The sequence below is a fragment of the Cherax quadricarinatus genome, chromosome 53, assembly GCF_038502225.1.
Source record: "Cherax quadricarinatus isolate ZL_2023a chromosome 53, ASM3850222v1, whole genome shotgun sequence".
Taxonomy (NCBI): Eukaryota; Metazoa; Arthropoda; class Malacostraca; order Decapoda; family Parastacidae; genus Cherax; species Cherax quadricarinatus.
This window is the reverse complement of record NC_091344.1, coordinates 12945045-12965379: the sequence shown is the minus strand read 5'-3', so window position 1 is coordinate 12965379 and position 20335 is coordinate 12945045. Positions and strand designations below refer to the sequence as shown.

At 39.3% G+C, this 20335-nt stretch overlaps 1 protein-coding gene across 5 annotated transcripts in view; it reads right to left on the bottom strand.

Moving 5' to 3' along the window:
* Positions 1-20335, bottom strand: part of LOC128692261 (UDP-N-acetylglucosamine transferase subunit ALG13) — a gene marked incomplete at its 5' end in the record, with an annotated part of 177597 nt that overhangs the window by 155504 nt on the left and 1758 nt on the right. For all 5 annotated transcript variants that reach the window (XM_070096330.1, XM_070096334.1, XM_070096333.1 and 2 more), the window contains 2 exon segments: positions 3881-4004; positions 8761-8886. In XM_070096330.1, coding sequence (XP_069952431.1) covers positions 3881-4004; positions 8761-8886 — 250 coding nt within the window.

Here is a 20335-nt window from a genome sequence, read left to right as displayed (position 1 = left end):
TAATTTAGAAAAATTAGAAAAACCTTATGAAAATTAGACACCTATTAAACCTGAGTTGCCGTTTTTTAACAGTAGTGTAGGCTCGCCTCTTGTAATACACTGATGGAGTGGATGACGATGAAAGTGTTTCTTCTTTTTTGGGTCACCCTGCCTTGCTGGAAAACGGCCGATGTGTTAATAAAAAAACAATATAAACTTGAGTGGAGTACATTATTTCCATACAACTCTTCCCATCATTATAAGTAAGGAAATATAAAGTCCTAGGTAATAAGTTGGTAGACAGCAACTGCCCAGGATGTGTACTATCGTCCCGCTTAGTGAGTGTAAAACGAAAACCTGTAATTGTTTTACATGATGGAAGGATTGCTGATGTCCTTTTTCTGTCTTGTAAACATGCAAGATTTCAGGTACGTCTTGCTACTTCTACTTACACTTAGGTCACACTACACATACATGTACAAACTGTATATATACACCCCTCTGGGTTTTCTTGCTATTTTCTTACTAGTTCTTGCTCTTGTTTATTTCCTTTTATCTCCACGGGGAAGTGGAACAGAATTCTTCCTCCATAGGCCATGTGTCATAAGAGGCAATTAACATGCTGGGAGCAAGGTGCTAGTAACCCCTTCTGCTATATACATTACTAAAGTTAAAAATAGAAACCTTTGTTTTTTTTCTTTTGGCTTACCCTGCTTCGGTGGGATACGGCCAGTTTGTCGAAAGAAAAAGAAAAATAAAGCAAAACCACCCTTAGCATGAAAGTTAAATTCTTGAAATTCACCAAGAAATCTAAAAACAAAAAATATGAATCCTATAATACATAGAAAAAATTGGGTTAGGGTCTAAGTATCTTAAAACTAACCCTTCACAACAAAATACACCTACCATCCGACTTACGACCGAGTTCAGTTCCGAGAAACCGGTCATAAGTCGAAATGGTCGTAAGTCGAACTTTACTACTGAATATCAACAAAACATTTTTGTAATGACTTTATTTTATTGTTTTATTTTAGTATTTCATGTTTTACTTTACTTTTTATGCTGTTAGTACTGTATTTTATACTGTAAGGTTTAGGATAAACACTGTGTACAACACAAATAGTTGTTTATTTCCCAGAAATTTGGCATAAAAAACATGGTCGTAAGTCGAGTGGTCTTAAGTCGAGCAGGTCGTAAGTTAGATGGTAGGTGTACCTATAATTACAATAATGGAGACAATCAATTATTTAGCCAGATAATATATAATTTACCACCCTTCTAGCAGCAAAGTCAGGTTAAGCAGTGTGACTAAATTACTTCCTCTCTCTGACTGGGGCATCAGTACACCTGAGCTCACTGTTGACCAGGTAACTGGTCTGGCTACCCGTCTTTACGTGAGTTTGATATATGCAAATTCTTTTATGCAATACCATATTTCTAACAGTAATTCCCTGTGTGATACAAAAATAAAATTGACCAAATAACCAATTTCTGTGCACTTTATAGGGCAGTTGTAATAATTGAATAGACGGTTTTTTTTCAATGGATAGAATCAAAGGCATACTAGCAAAAGAGCTAAGAATTTGGTTGAACAGAGAAATGAAATTGACTTAAAGATAGGACTCACATTGGGCTAAATAGCCACTGTGCAAACTGCGTCCAGAACACTAACTTTGTACCTGCGTCATTCCGTAAACTTTCCATGAAATTTCATGCTTTTGGTGTGATTACCTTCAGAAAAAGATTCTCTACTGTTTTATTTAAAATGTAGACACTAAAAGCAATATTAATTTTGTGGTTCTGGACAATGAAAGGGTTAATGTCCCTGTTTACATAAATGACCTGATTACAGGAATTAAACCCTATATATCCTTGTGATTCTCCTCTTTGCAAATAAAGGACTGAACTTCCAGCCCTCCTTGCACTGACTGACCTACATGGGTTGAATGCTTCACAAAATTATTACTTCCACTATTTTTTTTTTTTAACACATCAGCCATTTCCCATTGAGGTAGAGTGACCCAAAAGAGAACAAACACTTTTATCACTCACTCACTCCATCACTGTCTTCCAGAGGTGTGCCGATACTACAATTAAAAAACTGCAATGTATCTCCACCCTTTCTTCAGAGTGCAGGCACTGTACTTCCCATCCCAAGGACTCAAGTCTGGCTAAATTAGACACATGTGCAGCTCTTGGGCATCTTTACTGAGGAAACGTTTTGCCACACAGTGGCTTCATCAGTCCATACAAAGGAGAATCTTGAAGATCAGGAGAATGAGGTAATCAGTCTCTCAACCTTGAGTCGATGTGGTCAGTCCATCAATCTTGAATAGAATACGGCATATGTGCGGAGACGGAGCTTATAAACCGTAGGCAGGAGAGGTGCAGCAGTTGTAGGTGGTGCCACATTTGTTCAATATGGAAGCAGGTCGTGCCCAAGGGTTAGGCAAGCGAAGAATTTCCAACTATTACGATCCCAAGAAGTTGCAGTGTCTGACAGGATTGTAGATGAATGGTTCAGAGAACCGACTCTTGGGTATCTTTATCGAGAAAACGTTTCGCCACACAGTGGCTTCATCAGTCCTTACAAAGGAGAATCTTGAAGATCAGGAGGAGAATGAGGTAATCAGTCTCTCAACCTTGAGTCGATGTGGTCAGTCCATCAATCTTGAATAGAATACGGCATATGTACAGAGAAGGAGCTTATAAACCGTAGGCAGGAGAGGTGCAGCAGTTGTAGGTGGTGTCACATTTGTTCAATGTGGAAGTAGGTCGTGCCCAAGGGTTAGGCAAGCGAAGAATTTCCAAGTATAAGCTCCTTCTCCGCACATATGCCGTATTCTATTCTAGATTGATGGACTGACCACATTGACTCAAGGTTGAGGGACTGATTACCTCATTCTCCTCCTGATCTTCAAGATTCTCCTTTGTATGGACTGATGAAGCCACTGTGTGGCAAAACATTTCCTCAATAAAGATACCCAAGAGTTGCACATGTGTCTAATTTATCAACGTGTCGGTTCTCTGAACCATTCATCTACAATCAAGTCTGGCTAACCGGTTTCCCTGAATCCCTTCATAAATGTTAATTTGCTCACAGTCCAACAGCCCATCAGTCAAAAAAAAAAAACATTGGCCTCAACTCGCTCCTATCTAACAAACTAGCCGTTTCCCATTGAGGTAGGGTGACCCAAAAAAGAAAAGCTTTCACCATCATTTACTCCGTCACTGTCTTGCCAGAGGTGTGCAGACACTACAGTTCAGATGCCCCTCCAAGCTGAAAATATCTCCACCCTTCTTTCAGAGTGCAGGCTCATAGAATTTACCAAGACCAAAAGCAGTTAGGAAACTGGGAGACTGAGAAAGGAAGCCAGAAACAGAAGAACATAAACAGTACAAGCCAAGCTTGCAAACATGAAATTTAACAGCATTCAGAAACCCAAACAAAACCTCAATTCAAAGCACAATTTACCTTTGTGTACAACCCATTCTTGATTTGCAGCACCAGACTTGAACCCTCAACTAGTAAAACACAGATAAACTTGAGAGAATTAAAAGCAATGTCAAGAATGGTGCCTGAATAGAGGGAAATGAACTATGAAGAAAAACTGCAAGAACTAGGAATAAAACACATGGGGAAGTATCATGACATACCTAACACTACAAGGAATAGACAGGGTAGATAAGATAAGCTCTTTACACACTCAAATGAGTCATGGGAATAGAGAATAAAAAGGCACAATACACAAATAACCCGCACATAGGAGACTGAAATTCGTAACATTTCAGTCCAACTCAAAGTAGACGAATCCAAATCAATTCAGAGAATATAAAATTTACAGACGAGTCCCAGAACTGAAGATTAACCCTCACTCAAAAAAATTAAACATATTCTTACCTGTTGCCAATTTCTTCTACATAAACATCTACCGGCCCTTTGTTTTCCGACATTTCCTGGATGTGACCATGATATACATCTATCCTTTCTTCTGCATTTCTCCCATCATGATTTTCACTACTACCTGTAAAAGGAGAGCAGATTAACAGACAAATATATGTATATTAATGTATATCCTCTTCCAAGAGGTAAAAACAACAGGAAATTTGTACAAATATGTAGTCTTGAAGACCGTGAAAGCTAGTGTACTGAGTTGCTATAGGAAGGAGATTAAGATGCTTGACGTTGAGACACTGCGCTGCCCGTTCATGACCCAAGTTAGAACATAAGAACATAAGAAAGAAGGAACACTGCAACAGGTCTTCTGACCCATGCTGAGCAGGTCCATGTCCCCCCCCCGGATTAACTCAATGCATCCCCCCCGGATTAGCCCAATAACCCACCCAGTCTGGTCACCTCCACTCAAGGAAGGAGCACGGCACCAGACTCAGCAGCACAAGCTAGTCATGTTGAACTCACACCCACCGACACCCACTCCTTTATTTATCTAACTTATTTTTATAACTACACAACGTTTTAGCCTCAATAACTGTACTCGGGAGTTTGTTCCACTCATCCACAACTCTATTACCAAATTAGTGCTTTCCTATATCCTTCCTGAATCTGAATTTTTCCAACTTGAAACCATTGCTACGAGTCCTGTCTTGTCTGGAAATTTTCAGCACATTATTTACATCCCCTTTATTTATTCCTGTTTTCCGTTTATACACCTCAATCATATCCCCCCTAATTCTACACCTTTCGAGAGAATGCAGATTCAGGGCCCTCAGTCTATCCTCATAGGGAAGATTTCTGATACATGGGATCATCTTTGTCATCCTCCTCTGTACATTTTCCAGAGCATTTATGTCCATTCTGTAATACGGGGACCAGAACTGAGCAGCATTGTCTAAATGAGGCCTAACCAAGGATATATAGAGTTGAAGAACAACCTGAGGACTTCTATTATTTATACTTCTAGATATGAAGCCAAGAATTCTGTTAGCTTTATTGCGAACACTAATGCACGGTTGTCTTGGTTTTAGATTACTGCTAACGAGAACTCCTAATTCCTTTTCGCAATCAGAAATATTAAGATCTACATTATTTAGTTCATATGTGGCATGGTTATTGACCTGTCCAACATTTAGAACTTTGCATTTGTCAATATTAAACTGCATCTGCCACTTCTCCGACCATTGCAACAGTCTATTAAAATCATCATGGAGTGCTCTAGTATCCTCATTAGAATGAATTGGACGGCCTATTTTAGTGTCATCAGCAGATTTGCTTATGTCGCTATTTATTCCCTCATCTATGTCGTTTATGTAAATTGTGAACAGCAACGGGCCCAACACTGACCCCTGATGAACACCGCTTGTGACGTGCCCCCATTCTAATTTCTCCCCATTTAACCCTTTCATGGTCCAAGGCCAAAATCTGAAGTGGTGCGCCAGTGTCCAAGAATTTTCAAAAAAAAAAAAAATTTTATTTTTTCTTATGAAATGGTAGAGAATCTTTTTGTGAATGTAATAAAACAAAAAGTACAAAATTTGATGGAAAACTGACGAAATTATGCTCTCGTGAATTTTGATGTGTCAGCGATATTTACGAATCGGCGATTTTGCCGACTTTGACTGCCATTTTAGGCCAATTACATTATTCCAGTCGACCAAATTCTTAGCTATTTCACTAATATTACTTCTATTCTATCGATTGAGCACAAGAAATCGCCAACTACAACTACAAAATAAAGTGACCGGAAATTGGTAATTTGGCCAATTTAACACAAAGTTCAAAATATTCCAATTTCAAAATAGGGTCCAGAATAAACAATGTAGGTATTCCTGGCACTAAACTAACATTAACTCTGTTCATTAGTTATGTTTTGAGGCTTTACAAATAAATTCCGTTTTGATTTTTTATTCACATAATGAATTTTTATTCACACCAAAAATTAGAAGATTTACTGTTATGCAATATTGTAATAATTGTATAAATATCATCACAACATTTGTGAATGTATATTAGACCCACCAGCTGGCGTGTATTAGACGTGTGAGGTCGTTTGTTTACTCTTGAACATCGGCAAAAATTTAACATTTCCGCCACTTTGAGCTCAGTTTCAAGCCATTTCCAGTGCTAACACCAATCAAAATTATCTCTACTTCTGTAATATGTCTTCCATTCTATCAAATGAGACCAAGAAATCACAAATACAACTATAAAAAACATACAAAAAAACACTGCAAAGTCGCTGTTTTAATCGAAAATCATGGTCTCAGTTTTTTTTCTCATTATACAGTGTGCTGCAGGATTTGTTTTATGTGGTGCACACATACCACATAGATGTATTCTCTCATATCTAGGCCCAAATTTACCACTCACAGTTTATCAGAGTGAGCTGAGCTCATGACGTAGATCTACGGTTTGGACCCTGAACGTAAAGCCGTAGATCTTCGGGACGGACCCTGAAAGGGTTAAGCAAACTCTCTGCTGTCTATTTGTCAGCCATGCCTCTACCCAGGAAAAAATTTCTCTCCCTGTTCCGTGTGCCTTAAGTTTCCTCAATAGCCTCTGGTGTGGAACTCTATCGAAAGCCTTACTGAAATCCATATACACAATATCCTATTCATTACTATGATCTACCTCCTGAAACACCTTAGTGAAAAAAGTTAGTAAATTTGTAAGACAGGAATGCCCCTTTGTTAAACCGTTCTTGTACAGTATACAATAACAACTCATCAGAGAGCCTGTCGTAACTCTGAGTTGTCGGTAAACGAATACGAGTCACAATTACACCAACAGGTGTACATTTTCACCTGCCTTGGTCATTTACTATTGTCTAGAAATATATACAAAGTATTTATACGTCTCAGCAATGTTTTAGACATGCTGAAGTATATACGAAACTTCTTGAAGCATGGTGTTTATGACAAGTCACTAAACTGCTCACAGGGTAAGCAGTGGAGTGACACCTGATGATGACTGTTACACACAAACATGTATGTCTGTCTGTATCTACCTGCCTGTCTGTATCTGTCTAGCTCTGCTTATCTGTCTTTCTGTCTGCCTGTGTGTCTCAGCCTTTCTGTCTGCCTCTGTGTGTTTGCCTCTGTCTGTGTGTGTGTGTGTGTGTGTGTGTGTGTGTCTGTGTGTGTGTCTGTGTGTGTGTCTGTGTGTGTGTCTGTGTGTGTGTCTGTGTGTGTGTCTGTGTGTGTGTCTGTGTGTGTGTCTGTGTGTGTGTCTGTGTGTGTGTCTGTGTGTGTGTCTGTGTGTGTGTCTGTGTGTGTGTCTGTGTGTGTGTCTGTGTGTGTGTCTGTGTGTGTGTCTGTGTGTGTGTCTGTGTGTGTGTCTGTGTGTGTGTCTGTGTGTGTGTCTGTGTGTGTGTCTGTGTGTGTGTCTGTGTGTGTGTCTGTGTGTGTGTGTGTGTGTCTGTGTGTGTGTCTGTGTGTGTGTCTGTGTGTGTGTCTGTGTGTGTGTCTGTGTGTGTGTCTGTGTGTGTCTGTGTCTGTCTGTGTCTGTGTCCGTCTGTCTTTCTGTCTGCTTGTCTCTCAGTCTTAGAGAGTGGCTCGTAAACCAACAGTAGTCACGTCTGATTCCTGATGAAGTGACAATGCGTATTACTTGCTGCTGACTTGCCAGTCATGCTTATTAAGTCTTATATCTACAAGCACTGTATAGCACTTTGCCTGGAATTTTTGGGTCATCCTAGGTAATTTACACTATGTATAATAACTGTACTTATACGTACATGTGAGAGACAGAGATAGACAGATATAGACAAATATACAAACAGATATAGAGACAGATACAGACAGAGGGACAGCCAGTGGTATCAAAAATGAAAGAATGTTGCACAAATGTTACACATGGGTTATTATCAAGGTTTTTGGTATTTCCTCGACCACCTGTGGTCACATCCATCACTTTCCTCTTAAAAGGGGAGTGTTAATACAACATGACATCAGTAAATCCCTGGTGTTTGCCACACTATTTGCTCTAGCTGGCACTCAATTGAACTGGTGCTCCCACAATGTACTAAGTGGTCCCAGATTCTTTTAATACTGCACACACCGAGTGTTAAGACCCATTCTATACTGACCAGGCATCTCAGGCCAGTCATGCCAAATTTGGAGGCAGGAAAAATAAAACGTATATCTACGTTTGGAGTGCTAGCGGTACAAACAGATCTACATTTGGACAGTTTATGGGTTAAAATATGTCCGCAAGAGATATATCCATATGTTGCATTTGTAAGTTTTGTATACCATTATCACATAAATCAGACATTCTACTGACAAATTGCATAAAAATCTTACACTATATACCACTGAAAACAAGAGCAGTGTGTTTAATTAAAGAGGTGATCACATGCTTGAGTAGGTATCCAGCTGAGGAATTAAACATCTGAATTTTAACCATGGGCATTGGTTCTAGTGTGTGTGTGTTTTAGGTGTGCATGCATTGTAAATGGTGGTGCAAGTTGGATGGGTTTGATGAATGGGTATGGGAGTTGGACAGGTATATACAAGTGTAATGGGTGTTGGAACTGAAATAGTGAGTAAACTTTTTGTGGGAATCGGTGTAGATCTGTGCAAGAACTTAGACTGGCCTAAGAACAAGTTGGGTGGGTGAGTGAATGAGATGAATTGGCATGAAAATGAGCTGGATAGGAGTGTGAGATGAATGGGCACAGGAGTGAGTTGGATGGGTGAGCAAGGTGGATGGGTGTGAGTTGAACTGGTGACGGATGGAGTACAACAGGACTTCTTTTTTTTTTTTTTTTTAAGAAATCATGATTCAAGCATATTTTGCTTCTAATGATTTATAAAACCTACCTTGCCTGGTCATATGAAGCTTTCTCATTTTTTCTACTTCTAGTCGATTTGGTAGTAATTCAAGTTTGATAAGAACTTTAACACCTGCTTGGAATCCATTGCTATCAAAAGGACCATATCGTGCTTCTGTCAATGAAAAAAATATATAATACATTACAATAATAATGAATAAATTCAACTTATACTTTTTTAACACTGGCCATTTCCCACTTTATACATACAAGTGAGGCCAGTCAAACCGATTCATATCAAACAGTGTCCTATAATATCCCAATCCTCTTTAAACTGTCCCAAACCTTTTTGAGCAGAATTACACTGCCCCTTCTTCATAATTCCAGATCAGATCAGTGAATTGTAGGGCACTGCAGTTGGATGTTAGGGTCAGGGCCCAGAAGGGGTGAGGGTTAGTGCCCATTAGCAACAGGGTAGCCACAAGGATTTTTTTTTTTAACACAATGGTCATTGCCTAACAAGGCAGGGTGATGCAAAAAAGAAAGAAAAACCCAAAGAGAAAGAAAAAAACTTTCATCATCATTCAACACTTTCACTATCACTCATACATAACCTCTGTCTTTGTAGAGGTGCCCAGATATGACAGTACAGATGTCCCTCCAAACTGCCAATCCCAATACCCCTTTAAAGTGCAGGCATTGTACTTCCCATTTCCAGGACTCAAGTCCAGCTAACTGGTTTCCCTGAATCTCTTCACAAAATATTACCCTGCTCACACTCCAACAGTTCGTCAGGTCCCAAAAGCCATTCATCTCCATTCACTCCTATCTAACACACTTACGCACGCTTGCTGGAAGTCCAAGCTCCTCGCCCACAAAACCTCCTTTACCCCCTCCCTCCAACTTTTTTGGGGACAACGCCACTCTGCCTTCCTTCCCCTACAGACTTAAATGCTCTTCAAGTCATTCTACTTTGTTACATTCTCTCTAAATGACCAAACCATCTCAACAGCCCCTCTTCAGCCCTCTGACTAATACTTTTAGCAACTCCACACCACCTCCTGGGCCACCGCCGGGTCGCCATCTGGAGAAGACCCGGGTCGGAAGTACAGGTCCTCCATCACAAATCCGGCATCATTGGGACCTGTAGTGTGCTGGATTACTGAGTTTGCCGGAATACACTTAATAAAATTAACCAACTTGACTTACACAGTTCATTGAACATCAGCAAAAATCGAACATTTCCGTTACTTTGAGCTCAATTTCAAGGTACTTTTCATCATGAAAGCAATCAAAATCATGTATATTTCTGTAATATATCTTCCATTCTATCAAATGAGTCCAAAAAAATGAGAATACAACCATAAAAACCATACGAAAATATACTGCAGAGGCGGCTATGGCTGAGAAATGAACTCCCTTATTTATCGCCCGTCTTTTTTATTTTTGTTGTACGTTAAGAAGCATCTTTCCATCATACATTGCCCAAGTTTCAATGAGATAGCCCAACAAACAACCGAGAAAAAAAAATATTTACCAAAAATCATATATGGCAAGCTCAAGCCAGGTACTGGAAATAAGTCACTTCGTCTGACTTTTCTGGGTTATCCTAGGTTCTCTATACATACATTGCTATGTATGACAATCTATGTAACTGTATTTTTGTATACCTGAATAAACTTATTTACTTCTAGTCTGTCAACTGAGTACAAGAAACTGCCCATTCACTTATTTCAACTACCCAATAAAGTGGTCAGAAATTGGCAATTTGGCCGATTTCACACAAATTTCAACAATGCCAATTTCAAAATAGGGTCCAGAATAAACAATGCAGACATTCCTAGCACTAAAATAACATTTTCTCTCTTCATTAGTCACGGCTACAGGCCCCTCTTATATTACTCTTGCTTTTCATTTGGAATTTTTATTCACAAAAAAATAGAAGACTTACTGTTATGCAAACTGCTGCATTATTGTAATAATTGTATAAATAATGTCAGGTCATTCTTGACTCCGTATTGAACTGGCAGGCGGACAGGTATTGGACTTTGACGTCATTTGTTTACTCTTGAGCTTCGCTAAAGAATAGAACATTTTCACTACTGTGAGCACAATTTCAAGGTACTTTCCATCATGAAAGCAATCAAAATCATATCTATTTCTGTAATATATCTTTCATTCTATCAAATGAGACCCAAAAAATGAGAATATAACCATAAAAAGCATACAAAAATATACCGCTAAGCGGCCGCTAATGGCTGAGAAGTGAACTCCGCTATTTATGGTCTGATTTCTTTCATTTTTGGTGTACATTAAGAAGTATCCTTCCATCATACATTGCCTAAGTTTGAATAAGATAACCCCCCAACAAACAACTGAGAAAATAATAATAATAATAATAATATCTTTATTTACTACATGTACAAGGCATACAGGCCTAGCTGACATCAGTGACATACTACTGTATAGAAAGCCACTTGTTATGCAGAGTATTTCAAGAAAATTAGGTCAGTGCCCCAGGATAACACCCACACCAGTCCACTAACACCCAGGTACCCATTTACTGATGGGTAAACATAGACAACAGGTGTAAAGAAACACGCCTAATGTTTCTACCCTGGCTGGGAATCAAATATTTACCGAAAATCATATATGGCTAACCCAAGCCAGGTACTAAAAATAAGCCACATTGACATTTTTGGGTTATCCTAGGTTCTCTACACATATGCTGCTGTGTGTGATAATCTATATAGAGAAAATAACTTTTTTGTTTCAGGTTTATGGTGCAGTACGAGTGTATATCACAGTTAGCCCTGTGCTATGCTCCGTTTTCTCTAATATAAGCCCCCAAGACAGGGATAGGAGAATTGTATTTGTATACCATATCCTCTTCATACCTCCGTCGAACTGCTCGGTATTATGCCAAATATTATTTATTCTGGAGTATTTAACATGTTTTATGTTATTTATATTGTTTATTATGTCATATTAGATCAATTGTGATAAGCAAATAAGCTGTAGTGTTGATATTAGTGTAATAATAAAGCATATTCTCCTGCTTCATGAGACTGAGCTCATGGCAACCGACAGTGGCTTCAAAGCCACCTTATCTTTAATGGATAATGTACTGTGTAGGTGCTTTACATAATGAGAAGCATTTCTTTTATTCATTGGAACCATGGCTAGGGCTAAAAGTAAGCAGGTTAAAACAATAAATGGAGAAAAAGAAATTGGAATAACTTATGCAGCAAGTAGCACCACCAAACAGTACCAGCAGGTTGGTGTGGCTACCCTGGAAATTTGAAATTATGCTAGCCAAAATTAGTGCCGAATAACTGAAGGAACCGAATAACTGATTGCCGAATTTGTGATGGCGGACCTGTACCAGCAAATCCTTAATGAATGAATAATGAACCTCCTAATTTCCACACTACAAATTCTCTGCATAGAATTTACACCACACATTGCCCTTAGACAGGACATCTCCACTGCTTCCAGCTGCCTCCTCACAGCAGCATTTACAACCCATGCTTCACACCCATATAATTGTGTTGGTACCATCATACTCTTGTACATTCCCTTCTTTGCCTTCATGGTTAACATTTTTTTGACTCCACAGATACCTCAACGCACCACTCGCCTTTTTTCCTTCATCAATTCTATGGTTAACCTCATCCTTCATAAAACCATCTGCTGACAAGTCAACTCCCATAAAAATAAAAGTTTGTGAAGCAAACACTGGTCTATATCAGCTGTTTCTGCACTGCCCAATATCGCTACTTAGGCCAAACCTAAGAGACTTTCCTTCAAAGCAAATGTAGAAGCTAGAGGGTAGAGGAGGAAGAGTGATCTGAAAACATTCACTTCTTCCATACTCCTTCCCTCCAATGTGATATCCAGTTTTTCTTTATCTAAATAATTTGATACCCTCATTACCTTATTATTATCTACAGTGCTAGTCACAGCATTATGCTGGGTGAGCGCCCCAGCATAATGCCGTGATGAAAGTCAAAGGCCTACCATACAGGGGGGTCTTTTTTCATCAGTGCATTATGCCAGGTAGCAGCCGTTAGCATGATGTCATGGCCTGCTGCCACGCTCCACAGTGACTCCTCAGTGCTCACGTGGCTGCCGTGGTGAGAGGAAGTGTTGCACTTTTCTCTCTCATCCGCCCCATCTTTTGTCTGGTGTCCCCTTTGGTTTTGGGGCTATACATGTTTGATTATGGGAAAAAGGAAGCCTTTAACACCTGAAACTATAGCTCAAATAATAGGACTTCAAAAAGCTGGGTAACAGATGAAAGAAATAGTGGAGAATATTGGTGTGTATGAGCGCTCAGTGAGGAACTGGGTGCAGCGCCTCAAGGGTGGTGGCGGAGTCGAGTTATTGTCTGCCAAACCTCGGCCTGACCCCTCGAAGAAGACATCTGTTCGTACCTTAACTGTGGTAAAGAAGTAGTTAGAGAGTACACCCAAGATAAATGCTAGAGAATTGAAAGAAAAGAACCCACATCTTTTCTCAGAGGTATCTGTAAGAACTGTTAACAGATGTATGTCAGAACTGGCCTACAGTAGTCACTGCCAGGTTAAGAAACCAATCTTCTCCAAGCCACAGAAGAAACATAGGCTAGATTATGCGAAGAAATATCTTCAATGGAATCCTCAACAGTGGTCTGAAGTACTTTGGAGTAATGATGCAACCTTCACTGTCACTTGTAACCATGGTAGGACATGTGTACTGGCCCAGAGGCAGTGACCTGCTAGACCCACGGTACACTTGTGGGACCACCAAACACCCACTCATTCATTGTTTGGGGGGTGTTTCAGTGCTCAGTGTTGGTGAATTCACTGTGCTTCCCAAAAACCAGTATATGAACCAGTATAATTACCTGGAATTGTGTGACAATTTATCTGAGGCATCTGACAAGTGTGGGACTACGGTTTTTATGCAGGATGGTGCACCGTATCATACCGCCAAATCTATAGTTCAGTGGCTTAAGGACTGTGAAGTGAGGTTCTTTAATGACTGGCCATGCAAGTCCCCAGATCTAAACCCAATTGAGAACCTCTGGTCAATAGTGAAATAAAGTTTACTGGGCAAGGATATCAGTTCCATCCCACGGCTGGAGGCAGCTTTACATGAGGCATGGAATAATGTACCTCCCTTAACTCTCAAGAATTTGTGTGAGAGTCTTTCTACATGCCTGAAGGACATGATTAAGCACAAAGGATGCAGCACCAAGTATGAAAACCTCAGTACAGGTCTCCCTCCACTTTTGCGAGTTCCACTTGCGGGCTTCTAACATTCGCGAATGCCCAGCCGCCCAATCATATTTAAAACATGTCATTACATACGTTAGGTATTGTGGTGGTGGAAAAGTTTATTTGGAGTTTGTTATTTATCTACCACAATTCATCTAATATGATATAATAAACAATATTAATAACAGAGAAACATGACATATACTCTAGAATGAATAAAATATGTCATTAAGTATGTCATGAGTATGGCTGTATTGTTGTTGTTGGGTGTAAATGGGCCACTGTCAGTGTTGTCAGTTGCCCTAAATAACTTCAACAACATTGGAGGAGTCAGGTTTGTGCCGTCCTTTTTCTACCGATTAATCGCTTAACTTACCTGCTACACTGTTAATGCTACACTTCATCGATGGCTGGCACTATAGCTTTTATCAACTCGTGCTGCTTTAGTATCATACATATCATAGAATCACTGAAGAAGGCACATTCTTCCCTTTCTCTTCCTCCTCCACTCTGGTACTCTGCTATGAGTTTTCTTGAATTCTAAAGTCTTTCTCACCTTCTTTACCAAAGGGCTGGCACTAGTACAATATTTTACGATGTTTTCATGTGTTTTATGATTGTTCATGGTACAGTAGGTTAAGGAAGCAGTATTGTTAGGCTAAGAAAATGCTACTATTATACACCTACCATCCGACTTACGACCAAGTTCGGTTCTGAGAAACCGGTCGTATGTCAAATTTTACTACTGAATATCAACAACACATTTTTGTAATGACTTTATTTTTGTTTTATTTTGGTATTTCATGTTTTACTTTACTTTTTATGCTGTTAGTACTGTATTTTATACTGTAAGGTTTAGGATAAACACTGTGTACAACACAAATATTTGTTTATTTCCCAGAAATTTGGCATAAAAAACACGGTCGTAAGTCTAGTGGTCGTAAGTTGAGCAGGTCGTAAGTCGGATGGTAGGTGTATTTCCCTACAATATATTTGTAGTAGGTTGGTAGACAGCAACCATCCAGGGAGGTACTACCGTCCTGCCAAGTGAATGTGAAACAAAAGCCTGTAATTGTTTTACATGATGGAAGGATTGCTGGCGTCTTTTGTCTGTCTCATAAATATGCAAGATTACAGGAATGTCTTGCTACTTCTACTTACACTTAGGTCACACTACACATACATGTACATGTTTATTTATACACACTCATCTGAGTTTTCTTTGATTTTATCTTAATAGTTCTTGGTCTTATTACTTTTCCTCTTATATCCATGGGGAAGTGAAATAAGAATCTTTCCTCCGTAAGCCATGCGTGTTGTAAAAGTCAACTAAAATGCCGGAACAATGGGCTAGTAACCCCTTTTCCTGTAAAGATTACTAAAAAGAATAAAAAGAAAATTGTCAAAGTGGGAAGTCTGAATGTGCGTGGATGTTGTGCAAATGATAAGAAAGAGATGATTGTGGATGTTATGAATGAGAAGAAGCTGGATGTCCTGGCTTTAAGTGAAACGAAGCTGAAGGGGGTGGGAGAGTTTCAATGGAGATTAATAAATGGGATTAGGTCAGGGGTTTCAAACAGAGTTAGAGCTAAAGAACGAGTAGCAATAATGTTGAAGGATAAGCTATGGCAGGAAAAGAGGGACTATAAATGTATTAATTCAAGGATTATGTGGAGTAAAATAAAGATTGGATGTGAAAAGTGGGTTATAGTAAGCGTGTATGCACCTGGAGAAGAAAGAAGTGTAGAGGAGAGAGAGAGATTTTGGGAAATGTTGAGTGAATGCGTGGGGAGTTTTGAATCAAGTGTGAGAGTAATGGTGGTTGAGGATTTCAATGCTAAAGTGGGTAAAAATGTTATGGAGGGAGTAGAAGGTAAATTTGGGGTGCCAGGGGTAAATGTAAATGGGGAGCCTTTAATTGAGCTATGTGAAGAAAGAGATTTGGTAATAATACATATTTTATGAAAAAGAGGATAAATAAATATACAAGGTATGATGTAGCACGTAATGAAAGTAGTTTGTTAGATTATGTATTGGTGGATAAAAGGTTGATGGGTAGGCTCCAGGATGTACATGTTTATAGAGGGGCAACTGATATATCGGATCATTATTTAGTTGTAGCTACAGTTAGAGTAAGAGGTAGATGGGAAAAGAGGAAGGTTGCAACAACAAGTAAGAGGGAGGTGAAAGTGTATAAACTAAGGGAGGAGGAAGTTCGGGGGAGATATAAGCGACTGTTGGCAGAAAGGTGGGCTAGTGCAAAGATGAGTAGTGGGGAGGTTGAAAAGGGTTGGAATAGTTTTAAAAATGCAGTATTAGAATGTGGGGCAGAAGTTTGTGGTTATAGGAGGGTGGGGGCAGGTGGAAAGAGGAGTGATTGGTGGAATGATGAAGTAAAGGGTGTGATAAAAGAGAAAAAGTTAGCTTATGAGAGGTTTTTGCAAAGCAGAAGTGTTATAAGAAAAGCAGAGTATATGGACAGTAAAAGAAAGGTGAAGAGAGTGGTGAAAGAGTGCAAAAGGAGAGCAGATGATAGAGTAGGAGAGGCACTGTCAAGAAATTTTAATGAAAATAAGAAAAAATTTTGGAGTGAGTTAAACAAATTAAGAAAGCCTAGGGAAAGTATGGATTTGTCAGTTAAAAACTGAGTAGCGGAGTTAGTAGATGGGGAGAGGGAGGTATTAGGTAGATGGCGAGAATATTTTGAGGAACTTTTAAATGTTGAGGAAGAAAGGGAGGTGGTAATTTCATGCACTGGTCAGGGAGGTATACCATCTTTTAGGAGTGAAGAAGAGCAGAATGTAAGTGTGGGGGAGGTACATGAGGCATTACATAGAATGAAAGGGGGTAAAGCAGCTGGAACTGATGGGATCATGACAGAAATGTTAAAAGCAGGGGGGATATAGTGTTGGAGTGGTTGGTATTTTTGTTTAATAAATGTATGAAAGAGGGGAAGGTACCTAGGGATTGGCGGAGAGCATGTATAGTCCCTTTATATAAAGGGAAAGGGGACAAAAGAGATTGTAAAAATTATAGAGGAATAAGTTTATTGAGTATACCAGGAAAAGTGTATGGTAGGGTTATAATTGAAAGAATTAGAGGTAAGACAGAATGTAGGATTGCGGATGAGCAAGAAGGTTTCAGAGTGGGTAGGGGATGTGTAGATCAAGTGTTTACATTGAAGCATATATGTGAACAGTATTTAGATAAAGGTAGGGAAGTTTTTATTGCACTTATGGATTTAGAAAAGGCATATGATAGAGTGGATAGGGGAGCAATGTGGCAGATGTTGAACGTATATGGAATAGGTGTTAAGTTATTAAATGCTGTAAAGAGTTTTTATGAGGATAGTGAGGCTCAGGTTAGGGTGTGTAGAAGAGAGGGAGACTACTTCCCGGTATAAGTAGGTCTTAGACAGGGATGTGTAATGTCACCATGGTTGTTTAATATATTTATAGATGGGGTTGTAAAGGAAGTAAATGCTAGGGTGTTCGGGAGAGGGGTGGGATTAAATTATGGGGAATCAAATTCAAAATGGGAATTAACACAGTTACTTTTTGCTGATGATACTGTGCTTATGGGAGATTCTAAAGAAAAATTGCAAAGGTTAGTGGATGAGTTTGGGAATGTGTGTAAAGGTAGAAAGTTGATAGAAAGTTGAAAGTGAACATAGAAAAGAGTAAGGTGATGAGGGTATCAAATGATTTAGATAAAGAAAAATTGGATATCAAATTGGGGAGGAGGAGTATGGAAGAAGTGAATGTTTTCAGATATTTGGGAGTTGACGTGTCGGCGGATGGATTTATGAAGGATGAGGTTAATCATAGAATTGATGAGGGAAAAAAGGTGAGTGGTGCATTGAGGTATATGTGGAGTCAAAAAACGTTATCTATGGAGGCAAAGGAGGGAATGTATGAAAGTATAGTAGTACCAACACTCTTATATGGGTGTGAAGCTTGGGTGGTAAATGCAGCAGCGAGGAGACGGTTGGAGGCAGTGGAGATGTCCTGTCTAAGGGCAATGTGTGGTGTAAATATTGTGCAGAAAATTCAGAGTGTGGAAATTAGGAAAAGGTGTGGAGTTAATAAAAGTATTAGTCAGAGGGCAGAAGAGGGGTTGTTGAGGTGGTTTGGTCATTTAGAGAGAATGGATCAAAGTAGAATGACATGGAAAGCATATAAATCTATAGGGGAAGGAAGGCAAGGTAGGGGTCGTCCTCGAAAGGGTTGGAGAGAGGGGGTAAAGGAAGTTTTGTGGGCAAGGGGCTTGGACTTCCAGCAAGGGTGCGTGAGCATGTTAGATAGGAGTGAATGGAGACGAATGGTACTTGGGACCTGACGATCTGTTGGAGTGTGAGCAGGGTAATATTTAGTGAAGGGATTCAGGGAAACCGGTTATTTTCATATAGTCGGACTTGAGTCCTGGAAATGGGAAGTACAATGCCTGCACTTTAAAGGAGGGGTTTGGGATATTGGCAGTTTGGAGGGATATGTTGTGTATCTTTATACGTATATGCTTCTAAACTGTTGTATTCTGAGCACCTCTGCAAAAACAGTGATTATGTGTGAGTGTGGTGAAAGTGTTGAATGATGATGAAAGCATTTTCTTTTCGGGGATTTTCTTTCTTTTTTGGGTCACCCTGCCTCGGTGGGAGACGGCCAACGTGTGAGTGTGGTGAAAGTGTTGAATGATGATGAAAGCATTTTCTTTTCGGGGATTTTCTTTCTTTTTTGGGTCACCCTGCCTCGGTGGGAGACGGCCAACTTGTTGAAAAAAAAAAAAAAAAAAAAAAAATATTTGTGCACCACATATTCATGATTTTTCAACATTCGCAAGGTTCTTAACCCTTTGAGGGTCGACAGGCCCTCTCCGAAACTCGTTCTCAGGGTCGGCCAAATTTAAAAAAAAAAAAAAAATATTTTCTCTTATGAAAAGAAAGAGAATCTTTTCCCGATCATAAAGACACCAAAAGTTTGAAATTTGATAGAAAACTTACGGAATTATACTCTCGCAAAGTTAGCGGTCTCTGCGATGTTTACGCATCAGCGATTTTGCCCACTTTGAGCCCCAATTTCGGCCAATTTCACTGTACTAGTCGACAAAAAACATGAATATTTCGCTAGAACTCCATTTTTTCTATCGAATGGGTGCAAGAAACCACCCATTTATGAAATTCAACTATCCAGTACAGTGGTCAGAATTTAGCAATTTTGCCAATTTCACACAAATTTCAAAAGATGCCAATTTCCGAATAGGGTCCAGAATAAACAAGAAAGACATTCCTGGCACTAAAATGACATTTCCTCTAGTCATTAGTCACGTCTCAAGGCCCCTCTTATATTCTTTTGCTTTCCACTTTGAATTTTTATTCTCACAAAAAATATAAGATTTACTGTTATGCAGACTACTGCATTAGTGTAAAAAATGGTATAAATATTATTGGTGCACTTGTGAAAGAATATTAGACTCACCAATTGACGTGTATTGCACTCTTGGCACGATTTGTTTACTTTTGAAGTTTGGTAAAAATCGAACATTTCTGCTACTTTGAGCTCAATTTCAAGGCACCTTTCATTGTAAAACCAGTCAAAATCATCTCAATTTCTGTAATATGTCTTCCATTCTATTAAATGAGACCAAGAAAACTAGAATACAATAATAAATACCATACGAAAATACACTGCAAAGTCGCTGATTTATTAAAAAAAAATGGTCAAAGTTTTTTTTTTCTCATTATGCACTGTGTGCTGCAGGATCTTTTTTAGACTGTGCACACTGACCACATAGACCCATTCTTTCATATGAAGGCCTACCAGCTTTCTCCCACTAGATTTGAGGCCGCTAGAATTTATGAGTACTAGTACGTCAAAAACCCCTAAGTGTAAGACGTACTAGTACGACCAAAACCCTCAAAGGGTTAATCCCCTAACCCTTGTGAATGTGGAGGGAGACCTGTAGTTTTGCAAATATATATATTATAATCTTTCATGGTATGTGTTTGTGTTTCGGTACATGTGTGAGAGAGGGGCGGCATAATGCTGCGACAAGCACTGTATGTTCACTTCCAACTTTCTACCTTTACAAACCCTCCCAAACTCATCCACTAACCTTTGTAACCTTTCTTTAGAATCCCCCAAAAGCACAGAATCATCAGCAAAAACTATCTTTGTCAACTCCCATTTTGTATTTGATTCCCCAAACTTTAATCCCACCCCTCTCCCCAACATCCCAGCATTTACTTCTTTTATAATCCCCCTTCTATAAATATGTTAAACAACCATGGTGACATTACACATCCCTGTCTTTTATTGGGAAGTAATCTCCCTCTCTCCTACACACCCTAACCTGAGCCTCACTATCCTC